The 23,442-nt window shown below is 37.1% G+C and overlaps 2 protein-coding genes across 3 annotated transcripts in view; one reads left to right on the forward strand and one right to left on the reverse strand.

The window, feature by feature from the left end:
* Positions 1 to 3,413, forward strand: part of LOC147869283 (uncharacterized) — an 87,392-nt gene extending 83,979 nt beyond the window's left edge. The window contains exons 2-5 of one of the 2 annotated variants that reach the window (XM_087328046.1): positions 983 to 1,468; positions 1,942 to 2,120; positions 2,630 to 2,893; positions 3,187 to 3,413. In XM_087328046.1, the coding sequence (XP_087184172.1) occupies positions 1,003 to 1,468; positions 1,942 to 2,120; positions 2,630 to 2,893; positions 3,187 to 3,333 (1,056 nt within the window). In that variant the 5' untranslated portion in view covers positions 983 to 1,002 and the 3' untranslated portion in view covers positions 3,334 to 3,413. The remainder of the gene's footprint in view (positions 1 to 982; positions 1,469 to 1,941; positions 2,121 to 2,629; positions 2,894 to 3,186) is intronic. The other variant, XM_087328047.1, reaches the window with a different exon arrangement.
* Positions 3,414 to 9,368: 5,955 nt separating this feature from the next.
* On the reverse strand, positions 9,369 to 13,505 carry LOC147869286 (stearoyl-[acyl-carrier-protein] 9-desaturase 5, chloroplastic-like). Its single transcript, XM_087328048.1, has 4 exons — positions 13,309 to 13,505; positions 12,433 to 12,913; positions 10,354 to 10,590; positions 9,369 to 9,751 (listed from the first exon to the last, which is right to left on the reverse strand). The coding sequence occupies exons 1-4, from the start codon at positions 13,455 to 13,457 to the stop codon at positions 9,422 to 9,424; spliced, it is 1,197 nt and encodes a 398-aa protein (XP_087184174.1). The 5' UTR covers positions 13,458 to 13,505; the 3' UTR covers positions 9,369 to 9,421.
* Positions 13,506 to 23,442: the final 9,937 nt, after the last annotated feature.

The raw sequence follows: 23,442 nt of genomic DNA on the forward strand, positions 1-23,442 counted from the left end.
GTTTCCGAACTCATGACCAAGGGGCTAGTAATCAACAACTTACCACTAGGGTAAAACAGAAGCACATATTTTTTTAAACCCCTCACAAGTTGAGAAAGTGGAAGGGTAAACAATTATGATAAACCACATAGACACACATATTAGTGAAAAAAAAACCTAACCCAAGTTGGGAAAGTGGAGTGGGAAGAGCCAAAAAGTAGGCTTCTATATTTCCGATACATATACATATAATGCTTATCTTTGTCTCTTTTCATATCATGGGGATAAAAGATCCTTTCCCGGCTCTATATGATCTTTCTCCCATTATATTGTTGATCATACATACTTATTGCTACCATCCACATTTGTGCTAGCGAAATGTAGGTAGTGAAGTGCACAAAATGCACCTAATATAGGCCTTCATTAACCAATTTATCATATTGTTGCTAGTGTCTCTTGTCTCCTCCTTGGACTTCGATTGAGGTTCCCATGGCTATACCCCTTCAACACATGGTGCTCATAATGAACTACTTTTATGAGTGCAAAGGATGAATGGGATGTACAACATCCAATCATGGTGAGTCCACCTCATCCTCCATCAAGTATCGACCCGACAAGCGCTTGATTGTGGAAGTGTTGTACATGGCCTAAGAACCTAGATAGCGAGCATAATGTATGCAAACATACATACATACATACATACATACATACATACAGACAATCATTACATACAATGATATATACATTACATCACATACAATGATACATACATTACATACAATGATACATGCATAATTACATTACATACAATTATACATACATAATTACATACATTACATTTGTTTTTGTAGGCCAATATGTACATAGTTTATAGGGATGAATATACATACATATACGAAAATGTGCCTTCTTTTGTGTGGGCAACAGAGTAGATAGAGTCAATGAATATGAACAATAAAAGCCAAACCCGAAGAAGGAAGAGAAAGGAAAAGAGAGGCTCGAGGAGCAGGGCAAATCAGAGCTATGGCGAGCCCCGATGTCGACGCAGCGATCCGTTTACTGCTACATCGAACAGCTCATCTTCACTACACCAGACAGTCTCCAACAGAGAAAAGCTCTATTCGACAGACCTTCATGGCCATGGACGAGAGTCGGGACGGCCGCATCTCTCTCAGAGAGTTCCTTCAGAAAAGCACGAAAGAGGATGAAGATCAAGCCTCTTCTTCTTATTCTCAGATCCGAATCATTCCCCAGCTTTTCCATTTCCTGGACTCGGATCGAAGCGGTTTCTTGGAGTTTGACGAATTCATAACTCTTCATTACCTGATGTATTCTGGTCTTCAGCTCTGTGATTCTTGCCAAAAACCTATTATTATGATCGGATACACTTGTCGTACATGTTGGCTTGATAGAACTATTCGCGAAGATGAAAATGAAGAAGATGAAGAACACCAGCATCGGTATGATGGTGATGATACATACGGTAATGGTAATGGTCATAATGTTGATTTTGGTGATGTATTTGATTAAGGTGATAACTTTGATGTTAATGGGCACTTATGGTAAAGGTCATATGGTGTTGATGATCGCAATGATAAAGGTTATAATGTTGATGATCGTGCATATGTTAACGGTCATAATACTAATGATAATGTTTATGATAACTTGGTCATAATGTTGAAGTTGATGCATATGGTAAAGAGTTCACAATGTCGATGATCATGTGTATGGTATCTTGATCATAAATTTGACCTTGATGCCTATGGTAACTTGGTAATAATGTTGATGTTGATGATTATGCATATGTTAACTCGGTGATAATGTTGGTGATCGTGTATATGATAACCTGGTCATAATGTGGATGATGATATTGTATATAATAAGTCGGTCATAATGTTGATATTGATGATAATGCATATGATGAAGGCCATAATGTCAAGGTTGATGATATATATGGTTCAGGTGCTCATGATAGTGATAATGACAGTGGTGCTGGTGATGATACATTTGATCTTTGTCTTTCTTGTTACGCATCCAAGTCTTATTCACATCATCATGATGACTTCGTTGACAACAATAGCATGTATAACCTCCTCATGAAGACTTCAGACAGCTCTTCCATGGCTGTAAAACTAAGTCAGGTACCACTGTATACAATACCTAGTTGTAATTCTTGTCCCTTTGTTCACGTGGAAGTAGAATGGATGTTGGACAAAGTCAAACCATATAAATAAAATTGAGATTCTATGCTGTAATTGAATCTGAATTACTCATATATGGATGAGACTGCATGCTGGATAAAATCAAAACATGTAAACCAAATTAAGACCTCTCCAGAGAAGAGAGACATCAAAATTGCATTTTGCTCGATTTTTTTTCAAGGCACTGACATCAACATAAATTGACTTAGGTTTCTCATAATTAATATTATCTACATCCTCTCTTTCAAAAATAAAAGAATCTCGAATGATCGCAAGTAAGTTTGAGAACTTTAAAATGTATTTTCCCAGATGATCTAATGTTTGGTTAGTAGAACTGCTGCAATCTTATTTCACTTGTGTATTTCGCATAAATAGCTTATGTTAAAGCATATGTGTGTGTGTATTTATATATTGTGATATATAATTGTAACTGATGTGTGGATATGCAGGTACAATGTAGCAGTTGTGGAGATTTTCATACAAAAGATATGCCGGGAATACTCGTTGAAAGACAAAAACATGTTATGAGAAACCAGGAAGCACCAAATGAGTTCATATGCGAATGGTGTTCATGTTGGATGTGTAACAACTGTGGTAACTTTTTCCAAGGACCACTGTCAACAAGTGGACATAATAAATGGTTGAGAACAAGTGCATGTTGTTCCCTATGTCGAACTCATGGGACAAGGACTGACCTCACTCAAGTCTTTAAGGTTAGATTTCTCCATTTTCGTATATCATTTATTAAATTTGTCTTCTTAAGAAATTTAGGTCCAGGAATAAAATTTCGGCAACGTTAAGTGCGATGTAACTATAGTTTGTACAAATCTATAGCCCATAACGTCAGATATTTGATACAATTGGGTTACAGTAGTTTATCTTTATGCATGAGGTTCCTAATTTTCATTTCTTAACGAATGGATTTGAGATGTCGGCGTAAATTAGGATGAAAGTAATATGGAGTGTAGTAGCTTAACTTTTCTTGAATTGCCATGTGTTTCGATAGGCATTGGGAGATGCAGAGCTAAAGGAGAAGTGCAAAACATGTGACATCAAAATAAAGAAAGGTATATTGTGGTCAACATATACAAAAATATTACACGATTCAAAGGTTGTAGATGCATCATCTATCCGATTGAGGCTTTCAATATAATAATGCAACATAATTTTTGGAAAGATAAACTGAAATATAATGTTATTAAATTAATCCAAGCAATTTAAATAAATATTCTTCATGTTTTGTAACTAAAACATGACACCCTAGTGCAGAAAGGTGGGGTGGCAAAGCATATTCGTAAGCCATCTTTGTAACTAGGAATATGATTTTGATGCAATAGAGAATGTATAAAGTTTTTTGGATAAATCCACAGACTCTGTTTTCATCCTCGAGGATCAAATGACTCATGGAACCCAAAAACAACACACAATAACTTCCCTCAGGGAAATACGAAAGTGTGCTTCGGGGGCATACTGAAATGATGGAAATACAAATAGTGGGTGGGTAGACATATGAACGGCTGATAATGGTTTTGGTAGAGGCCAGGAACAATCTAATTTCTTGCGAGAATCATCTTTTAAGACTATAATTCTCAAATGGAAATTGTGGCCTACAACTAAGAAACTTTACGTAATAGTCTTCATGAATCTCTCAAAATGATTAGTAAAAAATAAAAAGAGTTTGTCTATCTTCATATAGAACAAACACCAACAAAGTGCTTCGTTTTTTGTAAGAAGTTTTTGTTGTGAGTACTAACTATTGCTGTTTGTTGCTTCTTTACATGGCTATTGACTTGTCTGTCACTATAAAGTTATGTTATTGCGAACATAATCATTGAATATTTACTACATGTTTTTCGATTGGTATTTTGTGTAATTAGTACTAATTATCATGGTATTAATTCGATGATACCCTCTCTATACTTGATTACATATTTCATTTGAAATTGCCGTTCTAATGCCCATGAGTGTTAACACAATGAAACATCCAACAAATGTTTAAATTTTTATACTTTTTGTCCATCATGCACACTAGCTTCTAATCTCATGAGTTGTCAAATTCATGATCCCTTTTGGCTTTCACAATCAATTCAACATTGGCTAAATCTATCAAACTTTTTGAAATGAATGCAAATTTAGTTAAACTATTTCTCTTATTGATATAATGAATTAATGATATCTTGGCCCCATGACTTTTAAGTAACAAACAATATCGTCTTATCTTTCTAATGACTATCATCAAGATTAGAATTTCTCTGCAAAACATCATCCATGACAACTCAAAGGAGGCTCCTTTCCTCGCACCACCATGCATGAATGACGTAAGTTGATAGGTTCATTTCACTAATTGTCACTTGATGCTTGAGGTCACAAGCACATTTGTAAACTAAAGAAAATTTATGGTAGATGGCAAATACTTGGTTACTGATATTAGGATGCTTGTGCAAGGGCTACATGAACTTACCTTTGAAAACTTATAGAATTTTTTAGGGTGCTCTTAAGCAACATGTTGTGCATATTCATATTCATAATCCTTTCTCTCTTTCTTCTTTTGAATTTACAACTAACCCTTTGAGAAAATTCAGCACATACTACTTTCTTGTAAATGCTTCAAGGACAACCCCCCTTTATTGAGTAACATATTTTGAAAATCACTTCTTCACAAAATGCCTTCGCATGAAATGTTCATGGATTTTGTTTGTGTGAAACCTTGTTGTGTTTGTGTCTTCATGAAGTTCTGTTGCAAAAAACCTTCACGTGAAGTCCCGTCATAGGATTCACCCCAAAACATGGAAATTTGTGCCATAACTCTTGAGGTGATCCTTGTCCAACCCAATCAATAAGATTATATATTATTCTCAAATGCTTAGGTTTTAAAGCGGTTATAATTTAATGCAAATGGCAAAAGCATAGGGAGAATTAATTCAATTGAGACAAAATAAATGTTTTACAATAACTAATCCAATCCATTTTCATGGGGAGAGATATTCCAAGAAAATACGGTAAAAAGTGTTAGAAGGGAAGGAAAATTGTCAACTTTAGGCAAAATTTGGAATTCATGCAAGTCACATGTCAGTTTCATGTGCTATTCAATTGTATGTATCATAATTCCAAAATTGAGTATGTGTTGAAATTCCAATTGCATCATTTAACCAAAGCAACGCCTCTGTCTTCCAAAGTTGATTCAAAGTGATACATATGAAAGTCATTTAGTGCACATGTGTGAGTTTATAATGCAAGCCAAGTGGTCTTGTAAATCAACATATATATGTATATGATATTGGATCATTTGTATGGTTGATAACTCATAATATGAATGGCTTAATGGTTTTCGGAGTCTCCATGTGATGTTTCATCTTAAGTTCTTATGTATATGACACCAATATCTTTAAAGCACTTGTGGATTTCAAGCATTCTTGATTCTATTTAGACAATTAATTGTACAAATAAGGTTGCTCATGATGTCTTAGACCATATTTTCCTAGAACATGCTTCTTCCTCAAGGTCAAATCAATCACACAAAGGTTGTTCTTTTCAAATAATCGATTGTACATGCACAATGACCATTACCAACTTCAAGTCTTGCAATAATGCCACAATAGGTGGGCATTTTCAAGTCTTGTAGACTCGAACACTTCAATTGTTGTACTTTGTAACCAAAAGAACATAGACAAGACGAATAAAATAGGCTAGAGTTCATCACATTACAAATCAAAATCACTCTCTAAAGAAAAAGTAATCACTTGTTGAGGGAAATAATGTCATATGCTTTGGTTTAAAAACCCACAATGAAGCTTAATATTTTCAATCTAGAATAATAGTCATATGTCAAATGTATAAAATAAACGTTGTCATTTTGTAAGTTGTCGGGGAACAACCCTAATTAGGTGACAATAGCTAATGCCCAATGCTCTTCTAATATGAAAGGGATCCTTTCGGGTTTCTAAGTTATATAAAAGGGCAACGGATGTTATGTAAAAGAGGCCTCAATTTTGGGCCACTTTTGGTTTTCGTTCTCTCCATTGTGCATTTATTAACAACTAATTTCCAAGATGTAGCTTTTCCACAATAATTAAGTGAGATACACATAAATTTTATTAAACAATCAAGTATTTAATTGAGATATGTATATATGCCCGTTACTAAACAATCATGTTTCAATTTGGGGCCACCTTTTGGATTCCATGGTTTCCTTTATACATCCACTAAGAGCCCCTTTCCTCCATGTAACTTTTTCATACTAATTAAATGAGATATGCTTTTTTTACTAAGCAATTTTCAATTTAATTGAGACCTATATGCCCGATATCTAGTAATTATCTTTTTAATTAAAATCAACATATTTCTCAATTAATGCAACGATTTGTTGTCTCTTAATGTTAGATTAACTTAAGAAGCCTTTGAGGCTCCCAAGGTTGCATGGAGTTGAGAGATAAGTGCTTTATTCCTAGGGCTGGTTCATCGTGAGCAAGGTAGCCCTTAGAAGTACAACGCCCCAATGTATGAATTGTTCTAGCCCCTTTCGGGGAAACTCGATTCATTGTTATGTTAATTAGAGAAATTATAAATAAATTTAGAAATAAAATTTGATAACTACATTAAGCTTTTCTCAAAAACACTCAAAAACAAAAGAATAACCCCCTTCCAAACAACCCTGACTTAGAAAAATAACCTCATAACAATGCTTTGGCTTTGATCTTGTTCGACTATCCTTTCCACACATCGTCAACCTCTTGAACATTGAGAATTGCTACTCACTTTTACATGTATTGCATGAAAATGTTATATTTTTTGTCTCATTATTCTTGACCTTTGAAGGTGATAATAATTTTTCTCTATCAATCAATCAATCTATCTCACATAGACACATTCTACTAAATTTTTTGATTCTGTTGTGCAAGAACTCCATCTTGATTTTTATTTCTCACTTCTCACCAGTTGTAAAATATTATTATTATTAATTAATTATGAGCACGTGCACAAACCCTCGCTTCTCTCTCTCTCTCTCTCTCTCTCTCTCTCTCTCATGCACGAAAGTGGCTTTTGTAAATGTGCAAGCACATCTCTACCAAAGTCAACTAAATTGACTTCCCTATTTGCAACAATTAGAATGTTAGATTACATTGGATACATTTAAGACCAAACAATAAACTATTAGTTATGCCTAAGCCCTATCAAACGCACCCTATGCAACTTAGATCAATGTCAAGTTGAATGAAGATCATACGACATGAGGAATTTGTTCACTTTAATGGCCTCTATTAGGTATGTTTTATAGAGGTTGTAGCCTATTATGTTAACAAACAACCATTAGGAGAACTCACAGTACATTAAGTTGTTTGTAATGATCAAACATATTTTTAGGAAAGCTACACCTTGGAACACTGTAACATCAAGTATCAACAAAAATTTGAAATGTTTGGAGAACATTGACTTAGAATCAAGTGTAACCATGCAACATGGATAATCCATAGAAATTGATGCCTCCTAGACATCACTATTGCTTGCAATTAGATTATCAATGTTGGAGATATCTCAAACATTCAAAGGGACATGATAGATGTTGAACACATTTGATGATGTGTTGGCGACAAAAAGGCAACAACGTACATGTGTATGCCAACACATTGGAAAGTGAGATTGCCCGTATTGGTAGCTAATATCAATCTCTATCTTTAAATGATACATGATGGATGTTGAATCTAAGGGTAAGCACTAGGTATTGTTTTGCTATCATAAACGTAACATCATACACGTTCATTTGCATGAATACAACGTGTTTGGCATCCCTTTACCTCATTCTATTACATTGGAAAACTTTTGTAATGAACCTACAAGATCACATCTTAAGTATGTGATCATCCTCCTAGGAAGACATGTGCAAATATGTTTTGTTTTGGTAAACTTGGAAATCATCCCCGTAGGAAGGCATGTGTAAAATATATGTAGTTAAAATTGGGAAGAGTGAATGAGGAAGAGCTACTATTTTAGTTATTCTAGGATAATATTGACATGGTTTCAATCAATCGAAGTTCAAGTAACCAAAACTTTACAACGATCATCCTATGAGCTACATTATCATCAATGGCACAAATAGAATATGAGAATGGGTTGTTGTTTTGTGGTTTCTATCAATACATACATAGGTTGAAAGGAAAATTGATTTGGCAGTTCTTGTTACTAAACTTTGTGGCCATTCTCGTCCTTAGAGGAGTTATGATATGAAGTCAACTAGTCTTACAACACTGTAGAGAGTTAAAACCTTGCCATAAATTTCATTATTTATGTAGTAGGGTTAACAAAGATTTTTGTATTGCAGCGTTTAATGAATACAAACTCTACTTTTACGAAGGAAGTAACATAGAGGATTTACAACAACTTATTGTGAACTAGGTACAAAAGAGAGAAAGTCAATAATGAGAAAGAGTGTATGTATGGATGAAAGAATGTATGTATGAGAGAGAGAGATAGAGAGTTATGTATATTAATGGAGATTATTTAATACGTGACTTTTTACCTTTCATTCATTCAAAGTTCAAACAATTAAAGTTGTAGGAGTTTCTTTTATACATGCCTCAATGCATATAGAGTGCTGGAAAAGAGTCTCGAGTTTGTTTGTTAAATTGACAACTCACAATGTTCAGTCACATATGTACATACATCCATACAAACATGATACATACATGTACATATACATATACATATATATACAACCCGAAAGGTTGGTCCGTGTAGGGCGCGTCAATGCCTTAGATATAGACTATGAAAAACTTTAAATAATACAATTGTTTTGATCACCTCCCACGGGCCACGACGACCCAAAATATACAAATGCCTATGCATATAATGTAACCTCAATTCACATTTATGTGGCTTTCTTTGCATTCATGTACTTACATCTGAATTTATGTATGAACAGATGAATGTGTCTTGCTGTCCATGCTCATATGCATTGCACCCAAATCTACCTCCACATTTATAGACGCAACAAAAAGTCCACTTGATTTATTATAAAAAAATGTACATAAAAAACATTGGGAGAAAATTTTGACATAGATAATATATATATATATATATATATATAGTGTACATAGAATTTGTTAACACATAAAGAAGATTTCTCTATTTAGGGGGGAGGGTTTGAAACTTGTATGGTTTATGTATTAGATTAGTAAAAATATTAAAAAAAAGAAAAGGAAGCAAGATTGGATTGGCCATAAATAGAGAATGGTGGGAACTAGTGATTATAACATGACTTCGTGATTGAAGATCCATGAGAATTGATGATATCTCGGTGACTTGGCACTTTTATAGTGTTGGGCACGCTCCTCTATCTTGCGAATACGCATTGACAAGTTGCACACATAATCTTGGGCAGCCCGGCCTTTGCTTGTCACTACTCTCAACTTGTTAAGCTCCCACGTCTTTACAAAGTGCTCCAAATTGTCGGCATAGTCCTTGCTTGTGTATATTCCCATCCTTTGGGCCACGTCTGAGAAATGATCGTATAGGTTTTCATCCCTACCATCATACATGAGATGCGCAGGCATCACTATTTTCTTCCGCAGCATCGCCTGTTGCCCCAAACAAGCAAAGCATCACATAAAACAAACTTTTAGATAATATCGTTCATTTTAAGAAATAAAGTAGAGTAATTGTTTCCGAGCTTCTCGTGACTTTCGAGCATTTTTTCGTCCTTCGTATTATAATATGTAAGACTTCTAAAAATAATGAAAGGCCAGGAAACATTGATTGGTGAGTAACCCTATTGACAATATCCCATCTAAAAAGTGACACTTCTTTTTTAAGTTTAAATGGTATAGATAATAAATGCATCCATATAAGTTGCTCTATACATGAGACATTCAATGGGGTATGGCCCACATAAGAATTGTGCCATTAATGGGGCCGGAGTCGCTCATAAAACATCCGACATCGACCAATATTGTCTGCGACCCAAATCTTTACAACAAAGACAAATGCTTGGAAAGTGGAATCGTGTGCCTATAGTAAGACCTTAAGGTGGCTACTACATTACAGAAGTGAAAAATACCCATGTGGATTACTATTCTAGAAAATGCAAAACAAGGATTGAACTAGAGAGGATAATCGTAGTAGTAAGAGACCCAATGTTGGAACCAACATTCATGAGAACTTGTATAAATTGAAGGCTTACCTCCAAGGCTAACATTGTGCCGTCTGGATTAATATCGAACAACTTCTTCACAACTTTTGTATAAGCATGCTCGTGTCGTTTCTCATCCGCCGCGATGCTCCCGCATATCTTTGCCAACTTGATATCTCCAAACTCTTTAGCTTGTCGAGCAATGTTTCCATGAGATATGAAGGTGGCTCTCTCTTGGAATGATGTATAGATAAATCCCAAGTACGGGTCATTTTCAAGCCCAACATCCTGCGAGTGAAAATTTCATATGTTACCATAGCTTATTCAAACTAACAAGTTGTATTTAAGTTTTCACCGCTCTCATAGATGGGGGGGATGGACAAAAAAATATCAAATTAATAGGCCTTTAATGCTCTCATCAATACATTGCATATTAAGTATAACTTATTGAGGTAAAAAGTGAAAAAACATGTGTTACCATGGTCACCAGAAATATTCTAGTGGTAGTGTTTCTTAAAATAAGTGAGGTCTCCAAAAGTTTCAACTCTCATAGTGAATAATACATTTTGTATATTTATTTCACATGATTGAGTAAACTGCAACAAGGTAGCACGGCGATAATTCGCAAAACAAAGGTTACAGGAATGGTAATAATTCATATGATTAAAATGCCTTCCACATGATGATATGACAACCATTGACACTTGAAGTTCCCCTAAATCAATGTGTAAAAAGTCTATATACATTCCAATTGATAGTTAAACTCGATTTTGAACAAGCAATTAGCCTAGATATTTTTCTAAGATGTACAAATCTTTATTCAAAGTCATGGACCCTCACTAACATTAACTCTCTTTTTCGAGAACTGGTGTCTATGGTGCTTCCTAATATGGTCATTAAGGTAAAAAGCTTGAAACGATTGACAAAAAACATGAAACCTTGCATGGTTGTCACTAGATCCTTAAATAAAGCCAACGGTTAAGTTTCACTCAAATATAGTAGAGTTCAATCGAAATGCCTTTGCTAGTGATAAATATAGTTTTGAGTTTAATATGGTATGGCTCAGAAGGATTGTCTTGGTTTGGTAGCTGCCATTTTTCTTTAGTAGTAGTTTACATAAGGCCCACAAGTAAACTTATATGATTAAGGATAGCATGAGAGATGAGATTCTAGTTAAGGAAAACTTATATGAGTAAGGAAGATTGGTCTCTAAATAGAGACAAGACCAGGAAAACTTAGATGATTAAAGGAAGATAGTTCTCTTAAATATAGACAAGACCAGGAAAACTTAGATGATTTAAGGAAGATAGTTCTCTTAAATATAGACAAGACCAAAGAGATTCGCTCGCATTGCCCCCATGTTTAAGTACAAATGCTTGACGGAGGTGCATTACCTATAAGGCTATATATAATGCTTCTATTTCCCTCCCCCCCTCAATCAAAACAATGACTACTCAGGAAAATCTCACTCCAAGCCAAGCAAGAAGAGAACATGTCTCTCTCTAATGCTGGGGGGGGGGGGGGGGGGGGGGTTCATCCATCCTCCCATACATTTTGGTGGATTCATGCTAGATTTGTAGGTAGAGAAGGAAGGGGAGAGTGAAAACAAAGCCCCCCAAATGTGGGGGTCAATGAATGAATGAATGAATGAATTGTGAGCCTGCTCTTGACATACCAAATTTGGGATGGCCTCCAATGTAGTGATGCCTCCCAACATTAGCAGAGCATATAATGTTGGAAGCCAAGATTTCCCCCTCCCAACATTAGCAGCATATAATGTGGGAAGCCAAGATTTCCCCCTCCCCAACATTAGCAGCATATAATGTTGGAAGCCAAAAATTTCCCCCTCCCAACATTAGCAGCATATAATGTGGGAAGCCAAGATTTCCCCCTCCCAACATTATAGCATATAATGTGGGAAGCCAAGATTTCCCCCTCCCCAACATTAGCAGCATATAATGTTGGAAGCCAAGATTCCCCCCCCCCCCAACATTAGCAGCATATAAAAAGGCAGAGAGATTGAAACAGATTTATGCTATAGACAAAACAAAAAAATTTGATCAAAAGCTATATAGATATATAGATATATAGATATATATATACACATTCCATGGATATAAAAGTCCATACCATGCCAGATTGAATGAGGTAGTGAATGGTCTTCTCCACCATTTGCATGTCGACTTTGCCGGAGAGGTAGAGATACTTGTGGAGGAGGTCACCATGGCGGTTCTCCTCGGCGGTCCAGGAGCGCGCCCACCGGGCCCATGCCGACATTTTGTCGTCGGAGCAAGACCCCAAGAACCGATACATGGACGACTGGTACGTGGGCAATGCCTCCTCCGTGATGGTGTTGCCCACTAGGCACACCATGTATTCGTCCGGCAAATCCCGCGACCGCAACCTTAGCTCCCGAACCTCCTCCAAGAAGCCCTCCTCCGTCGGATCCGGCAGCAGATCCTGCGGCTGCCACATCTTCTCCACCGGCTTCAGGAACGGCAAGATCTCGCTCTCCCCCCACCTCTCCAGCTCCCCAAGCACATCCCGCTCGTACCCCGCCACAAATGATTCGTGAGACGGCATTATGATCGCCTCCGGCCTTACTTTCTCCCTACCATATACAAAACAAAACAAAACAAAACATTAATCATCCAGATTATGATTCTTTTGTACAGCACACAGATTAATTAAAAATCTCTTAAACATTTGGTCACAAAGGATCTCAAATGGAGATTAAGAAAGGTTTAAGAACGATTTGTTTAAAGGCCATAAGTTTTTTGGTAGCACATTAATCGTGTATAAATCAAGGTACATTGACGTTCTACTCGATTATGGTGGAGATTTATGAGCTGAAGCACCAACATTTCACACCGTTTCGAGTCAAAATAGACTTGAGGCAAGCACGATCTAATGATGGCATGGGATGGAGCCAACCCACAATGAAAAACTAAGGCAACATGAAAAATGCGATGAACCTAGAGAGAGAGAGAGAGAGAGATGAAGGACCTGTGGATGGTAGAAGCGATTACAGAAAGTGGGCGACCAAGGTGAGCTTTGGTGGGTGGATTCCTGAAGTGGGTTTGTCGAGGAATGGGAGAAAACGTAGAGGAATAGGGAGAATTAGCGGAGTAATTAGGGGGAGGCGCAATAGCCATAGCTGGCTAATTAGTGGGGGTATTATAAACTAATTAGCTATAGTTTTACAAGAGAGAGAGAGAGAGAGAGAGAAATAGCATGTTAATAAGTTTCCATTGGGAATTTATATAGAAGGCTCTCTCTCTCTCTCTCTCTCTCTATGTGTGTGTGTGTGTCTTTCTCTCTCTACGTGTGTGTGTGTCTCTCTCTATGTCTAGAGTCGCTCTAATTTGGAGAAGGAAATTGATGGTTTGGCAAAATCTCGAGATTTGAGCCCCACATTCAATGCCCCCACCCCTTCTCGTGCTTTATGTTAATGTGTGTGTGTGTGTGTGTTAGATGCAACACAAATGGGCGCCACCCTCAACTCACATGGTCTCCAATGTCCATACATATGTCATACCCCACCATCAACTTGGATGCTCTCTCTGTCTCATAGTGACTTGGGTCATTTACCTGCATGCTATGATATATGGTATGCTATGCTAATGGTATGAACAAATTTGAGCGAGAGTGACATGGTAGACCCATTGGGATTCTATTTAGATCGAGGCATACCCCACCTTGCAAGGGCCAAACCTCGCTTCTCTCATACATATTTATGACTTTTGGTCCTGGAGTCTTAACTACCACCGGTAGCTAGAAAGAATCCCTTGCTCCGCAACTCATTGAGTGTGAATATAGTTTCGTTCTTGGTATGGCAAAAGGAAAGGAAGACATATAAACAGACGTAGAGATTCTATTATCATCTTCAGAGATCAAATATGACCTATGAGACCAAAAATATTACATTTCACATAATACATGTGAAAGCGAGTAGCGACACTCGATATTCAGGAACTTTGCCAATGAATGTTGCAATCGAGAGTGCACATTGTGGCCGTCAGAGAAATTCGTGCAAGGATTGACTTTGGTTGAAGATGTGTAGAAAGCAGAGTCAATTTTGATCAAAGACAGAGTGTATCAACGTGTGATACTCAGACTCTCGATTCACTTGTTTAGGGCAAAGTATGCATAGTCGACCACTCTCATAACTTGTGCCCCAATGACCTGCCTCACATCGCAATGCATGTGAGCTAAGTCTCATGGAAGCAATGGTTCAAATGGCAGACAACGGGATGGGCTCTAACATGTATTAATGTATACGGTTTTCCTGTTCGGCGAAGAATATGGATTTAGCTTAGTTGGTAAGGTTGTTCGATGGAGGAGCTTGGAAGAGAGAGAGAGAGAGAGAGATCATGTTGATAGGTTCTCATGGGTTCATGGTGTTAAGATCATCTCATGTCATAGTGAGCAAAAAGAAGGATGGTCATCATACATCACAATGTCAACTAGGTTAGAGAATTGGCCCATGAAATAAGTGGATACTAATCATACATGATAATAGTCAACTAGGTTAGGGAATAAGCCCATGAATAAGTGAATACTAATCATACATGATAATAGTCAACTAGGTTAGGGAATAGGCACATGAAATAAATGGATACTTATCATAAATTACAAGACTCGACTAGGTTAGGGAATAGGCCCGTGAAATAAGTGGATACTAATAATATATCACAAGGGTAAACTAGGTTGGGGAATAGGACGATGAAATAAATGGATACTAATCATATATTATAAGACTTGACTCGGTTAGCAATAGGCCCATGAAATAAGAGGATGAGCATCCACATAATGATCATACATTACATGAGTCGAGTAGAGAATAGGCCCATAATTGGATATTAATCATACATCACGAGAATCAAACTAGGTTAGGCCCATGAAATAAGAGGACGAACATACATGTAGTAATGAGACATTACATGAGTAAAGTATTTTATAGAATAGACCCATGAAATATGTGAATGACCATTTGGAGGTTACGGTGAATGCTTGTATTGGGTTCATGATCATTGGTGAGCCATGAGATCATTGCCTCAATATAAGACAAACTAGTGCAGGAAGTGTATGAGCATACACGCCAAAAGTACCTTTTAGGGGTATATTAGGCTAGAGCTATGCACGGTCAAGTTAATGGACAACTAACTAGACATATCAATTTCATTATCATAATTGAAAGTCAAATATAGTGTTTGAAACCAAAGTGAAACATTTTTATATAGAATTTGTAGGCATAAAGTACTCTCCATGTTAAAGAATTTATCTAATGAAAGTTGCAATACAGAATGCACATTGTGCGTATGAAAGAAAGATGACTAGGGAAATTTAATGGTTGAAAATGTCTAGAAAGCAATTTTTAGTGGGATTAAAGTTGTGGCATCGAATTTGAGTATGCCACTCGTATTCACAAAACAAAATTAGGGCAAATACATTTTGCTCAATGACTCATGTTACAATTAAGGATGTGAGCTAAGCTAGGTGGAAGCTATGGTAGTATGGGTGGCTTGTAGCTTGTTTGGGCAAGTGTGTTTTACACTACCTAGAGAAGAAGATTGTGTTGCAATGTTGATCATATGTCATAGGGTTTAGATGTCATACAACTTGTGATGATGAGCCTCTATATATCTCCCAATCCATTATATGTGAGTGTCATTCACTAAAGACTCTAATAGGGCATGATGAAGCAATTGTAAAATGCATCCCATCTTCCAAACCATTCTTTATATACCATCAACTTTAGAACTTGATATTATGGTTGCTTGTCTTTTAAACTTTTTAATTACTTCAACTATGTAATTCTAGGAAGTTAATGTCAAGGTTTTATCCTAATGGTACTAGCATGGCTCACAAAATCTTGTCCATGCCCATGATCTAAATGGGAAGTGATATTGTATCATGAGGCAGTAACATGTTTGCGTGTGTATATTGACTTTAAGAAACCTCTTCAAAGAAACTCTTCTGGATATTTTCAACCATTTCTAAGTGGATTTAGAAGACATAACCATCCATAGTTTAACCCCACAAACAAGTCTTGGTATAACTTAATTGTAAATACTGTGCTTCCTCATCATCCAACATTTGATTTCTCATCCAATCCATTGCATCCATTCTCGAATGCATCATGGGTCTCTTCCTTTCTTCATGCACATGTACTCTCACAATGCTTAGTATAATCAAATTAGCATTTTGCAAGTGGGAACTCATTGCAATATCACAAGGAATGTAGGATATTATCCCTTGTGTATGCAAAATTTGTCTAAGCAATTTCCTATAAGATCTAAACATTCATTGTAGATAATTGTGTTAGTTGGAAGTTATAGGTATGGCCTTTCTATATGAGTCTAAAGGTTTCCCTTATAATTATGCTTCAATGCAAGTGTTGTCTTGGTTCAAAACTTAATTACATTTCAACATTGTGGAAAAACCATGCATCACTCATTTGATTACAACCCAATGTTATTTGGATTTTATGGAATCATACAGGTACACTTTTTAGATCAACATAAGAATAGGGGAGGTGCCATTTTAGATGTGGAGACATGACAATAGCAAGACGGTTCTTTAACGACATGTGTGTCGCACAACTACGTTTGGAATACATGGGATGGGTATTGTGCATGGAAAAACCCTGAATGTAGTGGCATGTTATCAATTTGATCAACCTAGAAGGATGGCCTATGTCATTAAGCTACCTAGTTTGTTCTTTGAAAATGGTGTTTCAAATTTTGATAACTTGCAAGAGGATTCTTTTCAATTTCAAATCTTGGTTGTTTTAGAAGTTATCTCATGAGTATGAAAACAATAAATATATGGTATACCACAAACGAATAGGATGCCCATCTTTGTTGTTTCAAAAATTACTTTGCCTGTGCTTTTGCTTCCTCCATTCTACTTAAATGGTATTTTGTTTACTCCATAGAAAGTTTTATGTGTTTGGAAGGGCACCACTTTTTATGGGAAATCATTTTGAGATACATTGCATGCAACAAAACCATTTTCTTACTTAAACGTAATTTTGGAAAATTAAGGATATGGTGATACCAAAGTGTATGTCCATCAATTAAAGATATATCATATAATCATCAATGATCAACCATAGTCGAAGGATAAAAGAAATTCACTTTGTCATCTTCACAAAGGCCAAGGTTGGTTGAAATTTATGATAATGGGCGTTTGACTTTATAAGACCCCCAAATGCAAAATATTTGTATGGTGTATATTAGTGGGTGGCTTGATGTCACCATTTCAAATGGCTCTTGCTTCTTTTGTTCTATGGTGCCAGAGACTTGTCATTCTATGTTTTTAAAGATTTGCTTGGCCTCGATAAACATATATAATCTCTTTGTCCATGGTGTGCCATTCTATTGTTGGGGAAATCATGCATCCACATGATTGGATTTTTATTAAATAGGAACTAGAAGAATTTGTGCAACCAAATGGGATCATTGTCTTCTACTTCTAACTTTGATTGGCTTGTTGGAATAGTTGGATTATCCACTATGCATTCATCTTTGATTCACAAGATGGAGCACCCAAGCATATTAGTAGAAGTCTCCCTCCTTCACCGACAAGCCAATAAGAACCCAAAAGAGTGTTGCGATGAAGTATTCTCCACGAGTATTGATGGTATGGTCACATGTGGCACATGTATCTCCTTGAAAATCACTTTATGCTTAGGTAGAATGCACATATATGTCTCAAGTCTTGGTATGGCCAACTTGCAGTTGTTCAAGGTTACAAGTCGCAAATGATGATGGAAACATTGTCAAATGGAAACATTTCATAATGTGTGGGCACTTCATGCGGTGTTTCTGTTTGGATGCAATGTTAGTATGCTATGTAAAATAGACATCTTACGTGTCAAGCAAGCAATGACATTTAATCCAAGTACAATATCATATTTCCGTACACATAATGTAAAGTTTTCGTACATTGGATTCATTTGCTTTGTTAGTTCGATGTTTGATATACCTCACATTCTTGGAAGTGCCCAAATGTTTGAAGCCTATGGCACCATCATCCAAATTCCATATCCTCTAATTTTCTAAATGAGAAATGACTACATGATATTTGTATGCATCCATATTGGTGAATATCCATACCTTGCCTATTTTTTTGACAAAAACCTAATCATTGTTCTTTGGGCCACTGAATGAGTTGACCATGAGGTATTTCTAATCGTTGTCCCTCAAAAGTATTATACATATACTAGTTTGCCTATGTCCACGTTACAACATGAATTTTGTAACTAAATAAGGTGAATTGCTTTTAGAACATTGTTTTTTTCCATTAATTGTGTAAAGGTTTGAAATATTGAGAAACTCTATGATTAAAGTGTTGGACTGGGCTAACTCGTTTGACACACTTATTTGGGGATAAATTTCACTTATGAAAAAATACCATAGGATAGTATGAAGATTTCAATGAAAGATGTTATGTGTCGATTGTTTCTAGGGGAAGGGATAGATAGATATCTTTTAGACATCCATGGGACAATGATTATGATCTATGGGACAAGGCTAAGACCATGGGGAGACACAGAGAGAGATAGATAGATAGATTCTATTATCATTTTCGGAGGTCAAATATGACCAATGAGACCAAAACTTTTACATTTCATGTGATACATGTGAAAGTGAGTTGCGACTCTTGATGTTCAAGAACTTTACCAATGAATGTTGCAATCGAGAGTGCACATTGTGGTTGCGAGAGAAATTCATGAATGGATTGGGATTAGTTGAGAGAGAGAGAGAGAGAGAGAGAGAGAGAGAGAGAGAGAGAGAGAGAGAGAGAGAGAGACCCATTTCTTGATTAGGGGGTTGTATAAGATAAAGTTTACAATGAACTTGGAAAAAAGATTACAAAAGTGCTCACCAAAGTTGATACAACCCACCCAACATGGTTTCATTGCAAGCAAGAATCTATTGCGTAATGTGTTGAATGTTCAAATGACCATCAATTATGAACAACACACTAATCAAGAATCGATTAGGGTGCAATTTGTCACGGGCACACCAACCATGGACTACAATGGAGCACGGATGACAAGGCTACGAACGTGGAACTAGAAGTGACGAGGCTAGGAACTCTGGAAGATGTGAGTGATGAAATTATGAAGTTAGGAAGCTAGGATTAACTCGAGAGCATGAAGAAAAAGATTAAGATCAAGGAGACAATATGGCAGGAAATGAGAATACTTAGAGATTGATGTGTCAATGACTGGCGTTGAATCCCTTCAAAGGGACCAAGGAGGTTACAAGTATTTATACTATGAGCTGAACTACAACATTAGAATATTCTAGAACCATCTAGAACCTTGTAGAGGTGTGTGACTAGAGAGTATTTCTAGATAAACTATATTATATATAGATAAATTCTTATATCAAAATGGTTGACGTTTTGTTGACGTGAGGTTATAGGTTCAATCATTACCAACTATGACATTGTATTTTATGTCACTATATCGTGACATTATCCCCCCCTTTATGGTCGCCTTTTTGAAAGCATGGTGTAGGGGTGAGCTGAAAGAGAAAACCGAAGTAGATTGATGAGTGAGCGACCATGAGCAATCCTCACCAGAAATAGGAACATGAGTGAACGTGAGCGACCATGTGTGATCCTCACCGGGAATTGGAGCACCAACAGGTGTGAGCAACCATGTCTTGTCCTCCCCAGAGATTGGAATACCAACAGGAGTGAGCAACCATATGCGATCCTCACCAGGAACTGGAACACGAACGAGCATGAGCAACCATGTGCGTTCCTCATTGAGAACTTGAGCACTAGCTGGCATGAGCGACCATGAGCAGTCCTCATCAGGAACAAGGATACCTACAGACGTGAGCGACCATGAGTGGTCCTCACCGGGAACACAAACACAAACGGGTGTGAGCGAACATGTGCGGTCCCATGAACACCAATGGGCGTGAGGGACCATGTGCAGTCCTCATCGGGAACAAGAACACGAATGGGTGTGAGAGATCCTGTGCGATCCTCACCAGGAATAGGAACACCAATGGGTGTGAACGACCATGTGCGACCCACACTGGGAACTGGAACACAATCGGGGTGAGCAACCATGTGGTCCTCACCACAAACTAGAACACCATCAGGTGTGAGTGACCATGTGCGATCCACGCAGGGGACTAGAACATCAACAAATGAAGGAGTACAAGTAAAATGATCGACTCGAATTCTTCTATCATGAGAGGGTAAATAATCGAGATTGACCCCAAACATGACACAAACGGTAGCACTCGCAAGAAACCGATGCGATCCCCACCAGCAAAATGTGCGGTTGTGACCCCCACCAAAACTAGAAGGTGAGTGATCGAAATCGATCCTCGTCAAAGGAAAGTGGAGTGAAATGTGGACCAAAATGAAAATGGAGTGGAAGTGAGAAATGATTCGATCCACACTAGGAAAGTGAGCGGTTGTAACACCCACCGGAACTGGGAAGGTGAGCGATCGAAATCAATCCTCACCATAATCGTGATGCAAAATGATACTTTTAGATGATGAAAATGACAATGATGACGATAATGATCGACCAAGCAAAGTAGTGTTGACGAAAATGAAGGTTTGGCAAAGTAGCGTTGATGAAGACAACAAGAGGTGCTGAAAATGATGATGTCGAAGATGAGACAGTGAAGACGATGATGATGAGGAAGCGTCTCTGGAAGCAACAATTATGACTATGGTGACAATGACATCTCTAGAAGCAATGACAAGTATGACGATGATGTCTCTAAAACCAAGGATGTTGATGACGGTAACTCTAGAAGCAACGACGTGACGACGACGACTTTGGAACCAACGACAATGATGATGGTGTCCTTGGGAAAAAAGGTGGAAACAATGAAGAAGATAGGTGGTGCTTCCAGTGGGAAGGGATTCAAACTGTCATGGACACACCAACCATGGACTATGACGGAGCACGGATGACAAGGCTATGAACGTGGATTTAGAAGTGACGAGGCTAGGAACTCTAGAAGCTGTGAGTGATGAGACTATGAACTTAGGAAGATAGATTAACTCGAGAGCATGAAGACAAATATGAAGATCAAGGAGACAATATGGCATAAAATGGGAATACTAGATTGGTGTGTCAATGGTTGGTATTGAATCCCTTCAAAGAGACCAAGGAGGTGACAAGTATTTATACTGTGAGTTGAACTACATGCATTAGAATATTTTGGAGAATATTCTAGAACCATCTAGAACCTAGAACTTTCTAGAGTTATGTGACTAGAGAGTATTTCTAGATCAAGAATATTATATAAATACATGCTCATATCAAAATGGTTGAGCATGATATCTTGTTGATGTGTGGTTATAAGTTCAACCCTCACCAACTACGTATTTTATGTCACTGTATCGTGAAACAATTAGATTTGGGGACAACTTATGATCATGTTAATTGGTCCTTTCTTTCCGAGTTAGTGCATACAATGGGCTTTGGGGTATGTATGTCTCGCCTCATTTTTTATTAGGACGATGCAGTGTCCCAATTAATGCTTAATGAGGGAATTACATCAAATATTTCCCTCAAGAGATTTGTTTGTCAAGGATGCCCTTTTAGCCAATTATTGTACACTTTTGTTACTCATCCCTGATTGGTGATATTATCAATGCTTCCAATTAATGGTGCCTACACCTTCCATTTGGGGGCCAACTAGTACCACATGCTTTGGTAGATGATTCTTTCATGTTTCCACAAGCCTCACGTGAGAATGTTAAGAAGGGGATGCTTGTATGGAACCAATTTGCATTGACATACAAATTACATATTACTGTCTAGCCTCATCTCATGTATTGACAGGATTTGGAATGTGTATAGAAAAGATTCCATTTTTTGACATTTGGGTTATCCATTGGGAGTGAATGTTACCAATGGCCAATTGACTGAATGTATGTGGAGCAAGTTGAAGGATAAGCTCGTGTATTAGAAGTCAGAATCTTGGTCATTTCAAATACGCCTGAAGGTTGTAAAATGTATTATGGAACCAATTATAGTATATGTTTGCCATTGTTGACATGGAAAAAGAAAGCTTTGCATTCCAATTTGCAACCTCTTCGACATTTGTGGTATTTAAATAGATATCATATGGGAATCACATGGATTGTGTGGAACCAACTAATTACCCTTAAAGCCCTCGGGGAGGGTTGCAATCTTGGACTTATCTATGCATATGATGGCTCATAGATTTTCATTATTGCAAGACATGTGTTGAAACTCTCAACCATGGATATTTGTTGTTAAATATTTAACATATGGAAGACAATGGTTTTAGACTATATGGTGGTATTTCCTCTTAGGATTCCTTGCTCTTCATCTATTCAACACTTGGTCATCTCATGGCATGAAGTGCTCTCATTATTTATATGGAAACCATCATCTAATAGAGAGCATTGTAATTCTTCGCAAAAAAGGTTACTTGTGTAGGAGAGTTTATTCTCTCACTTTAATCAATTATTTCGTTTGGGGGTTAAAGAGGTTGGAGATATAGTTGAGGCTATTTCTCAAGGAAATTTGGAGTTTTTTAAAGCACGACAATTGTTTAGGCATCCCGCCCAATTATGGGTTTACTTGCAACCACCACAAAATATCACATTGATGGCATTTACGGTTGGCATTCTATATTACCACTTGTAGCAAAGGTCTTCATTTGGAGAGTTTTGATTGGGGGTTTGCCTTTGGGGTTAGTTCTAAAGTGACGTGGACTCGTAATCGGAAATTACTTGTGTTGCATTGTTTAAGTGGAAGATAGTACTCATCATTTCATATAATGTCCATTTTCTTGTTAGATTTGGAGTTACAGTTCTCAAAATTGCAAGTTTTGTCACAATGTTATTTGACGTCAAGATAGTGGGTGCTTGCACAATTCACATAGGTTGACCCAAAATCAGAGATGGAGATCATTTTCTTATTTCTAAGTTATTGAGGTTTGTGTCACGATTAGGATATGTGCAATGCTTTTGTATTTGATGATAGGCATGGAGTCAAAACATATCTATGAAATTTGAAGGAAGTATTAATGTGGCATTTTTCTTTATTGGAGCAAGTAGAAATGCTTTCCTTGGTGAGTGATTCTCTTGTCTATTGGGAATTCAATATGT

The sequence above is a fragment of the Azolla caroliniana genome, unplaced genomic scaffold (genome assembly GCF_043228905.1).
Source record: "Azolla caroliniana isolate FFs.n. ecotype wild unplaced genomic scaffold, voAzoCaro1.0.p SCAF_1, whole genome shotgun sequence".
NCBI lineage: Eukaryota > Viridiplantae > Streptophyta > Polypodiopsida > Salviniales > Salviniaceae > Azolla > Azolla caroliniana.